Source organism: Polistes canadensis, unplaced genomic scaffold (assembly GCF_001313835.1).
Source record: "Polistes canadensis isolate GaletaPanama2010 unplaced genomic scaffold, ASM131383v1 scaffold_1605, whole genome shotgun sequence".
In the NCBI taxonomy this organism is placed as follows: Eukaryota; Metazoa; Arthropoda; class Insecta; order Hymenoptera; family Vespidae; genus Polistes; species Polistes canadensis.
In genome coordinates this window covers 3545-4687 of record NW_014571149.1, presented here as the reverse complement: position 1 = coordinate 4687, position 1143 = coordinate 3545, and the positions used below count along the sequence as shown (strand labels likewise).

The window sequence follows — 1143 nt, the reverse complement described above, 5'->3', positions numbered from 1 at the left end:
GCTTTTTTGTATGGGGGATTGCAACTTCCCCACACTAACGCCGACAAAGACAACCACATACGTTCAGCATGTTGCAGTTAGAAGACCATAGTGAGACAACAATTTACCTGTGCCGAATTGAGAAAGATCGAACAATTTACTACTGCGATCTATAATAAACACAGGGATGTTCGCTTTYAACTCTTTCACGCAGGCGAGTGGCTTTAAGGTTAATACTACGGATTACCAGAACATCACTTTCGCTGGATCGGTGGGAACCGATGGCAGATGCCTTGGGACGTGTATTTCCTGGTAAAGTGTGTACTGGTATRAAGGCCCGTATTATTAGACCGAATTTCTTACCCGGAAAGAAAGAGGATTTGTATGAGAAATCTATTCAACGTACTATCTTGATGATAAGTTGTTACGTTGAAGCCATTGAAGATTTACTATTACTACGTTTAGGGATGCACATAATATAAAAGTTATGAAATTCTCGGTTTCTCCTGTTGTACGTGTAGCAGTTGAACCCAAGAATCCTGCAGATTTGCCAAAATTGGTTGAAGCTTTGAGACGTCTTGGTAAGTCGGATCCTATTGCGCTATGTATCATCGAAGAATCTGGAGAGCACATTATTGCTGTTGCTAGTGAACTTCACCTTRAAATCTGTTTGAAAGATCTTGAAGAAGATCACGCCTGTATACCAATTAAAAAGTCTGATCTTGTCGTATTATACAGAGAAACTATTGCAGAACAATTTAATCAGATGTGTTTGTCGAAATCACCAAATTAACATAACCGTCTTTTCATAATAAATTTTCAAATGCCTGATGGTCTTGTCGAAGATGTTAACAATATTGAAGTTTTGCTGAAGAAGAGGAAGTCTTCAATAGGGTTGATGCTTTACGAATCACTCAATAGTGGAATCTTTTGTGCTTCTCCTTTAAGGGGGGAGCTGTCATGTCCTAATGACGACCTTGTATTGCAGGGCGYATTATCCAATTTAAATCATTTTATAAATAATATTCAATAGTTGCGATCTATCTTCCTGTAATACTATACGAGAAAAAAAATAATTTAAATTTTTGTTACTTACATTATGAGCACTCTCATGAACGACCATCGATGGTTATTATTTTGTCAGCATGTGATATTAGTATAAAC

At 37.4% G+C, this 1143-nt stretch overlaps 1 protein-coding gene across 1 annotated transcript; it reads left to right on the top strand.

Annotated features, from left to right (window-relative positions):
- The first annotated feature begins 260 nt into the window (after nt 1-260).
- Nucleotides 261-772, top strand: LOC106792913 (elongation factor 2-like). The gene is made up of 2 exons (XM_014759449.1): nt 261-361; nt 445-772. The coding sequence occupies exons 1-2, from the start codon at nt 261-263 to the stop codon at nt 770-772; spliced, it is 429 nt and encodes a 142-aa protein (XP_014614935.1).
- The last annotated feature ends 371 nt before the right edge of the window (nt 773-1143 follow it).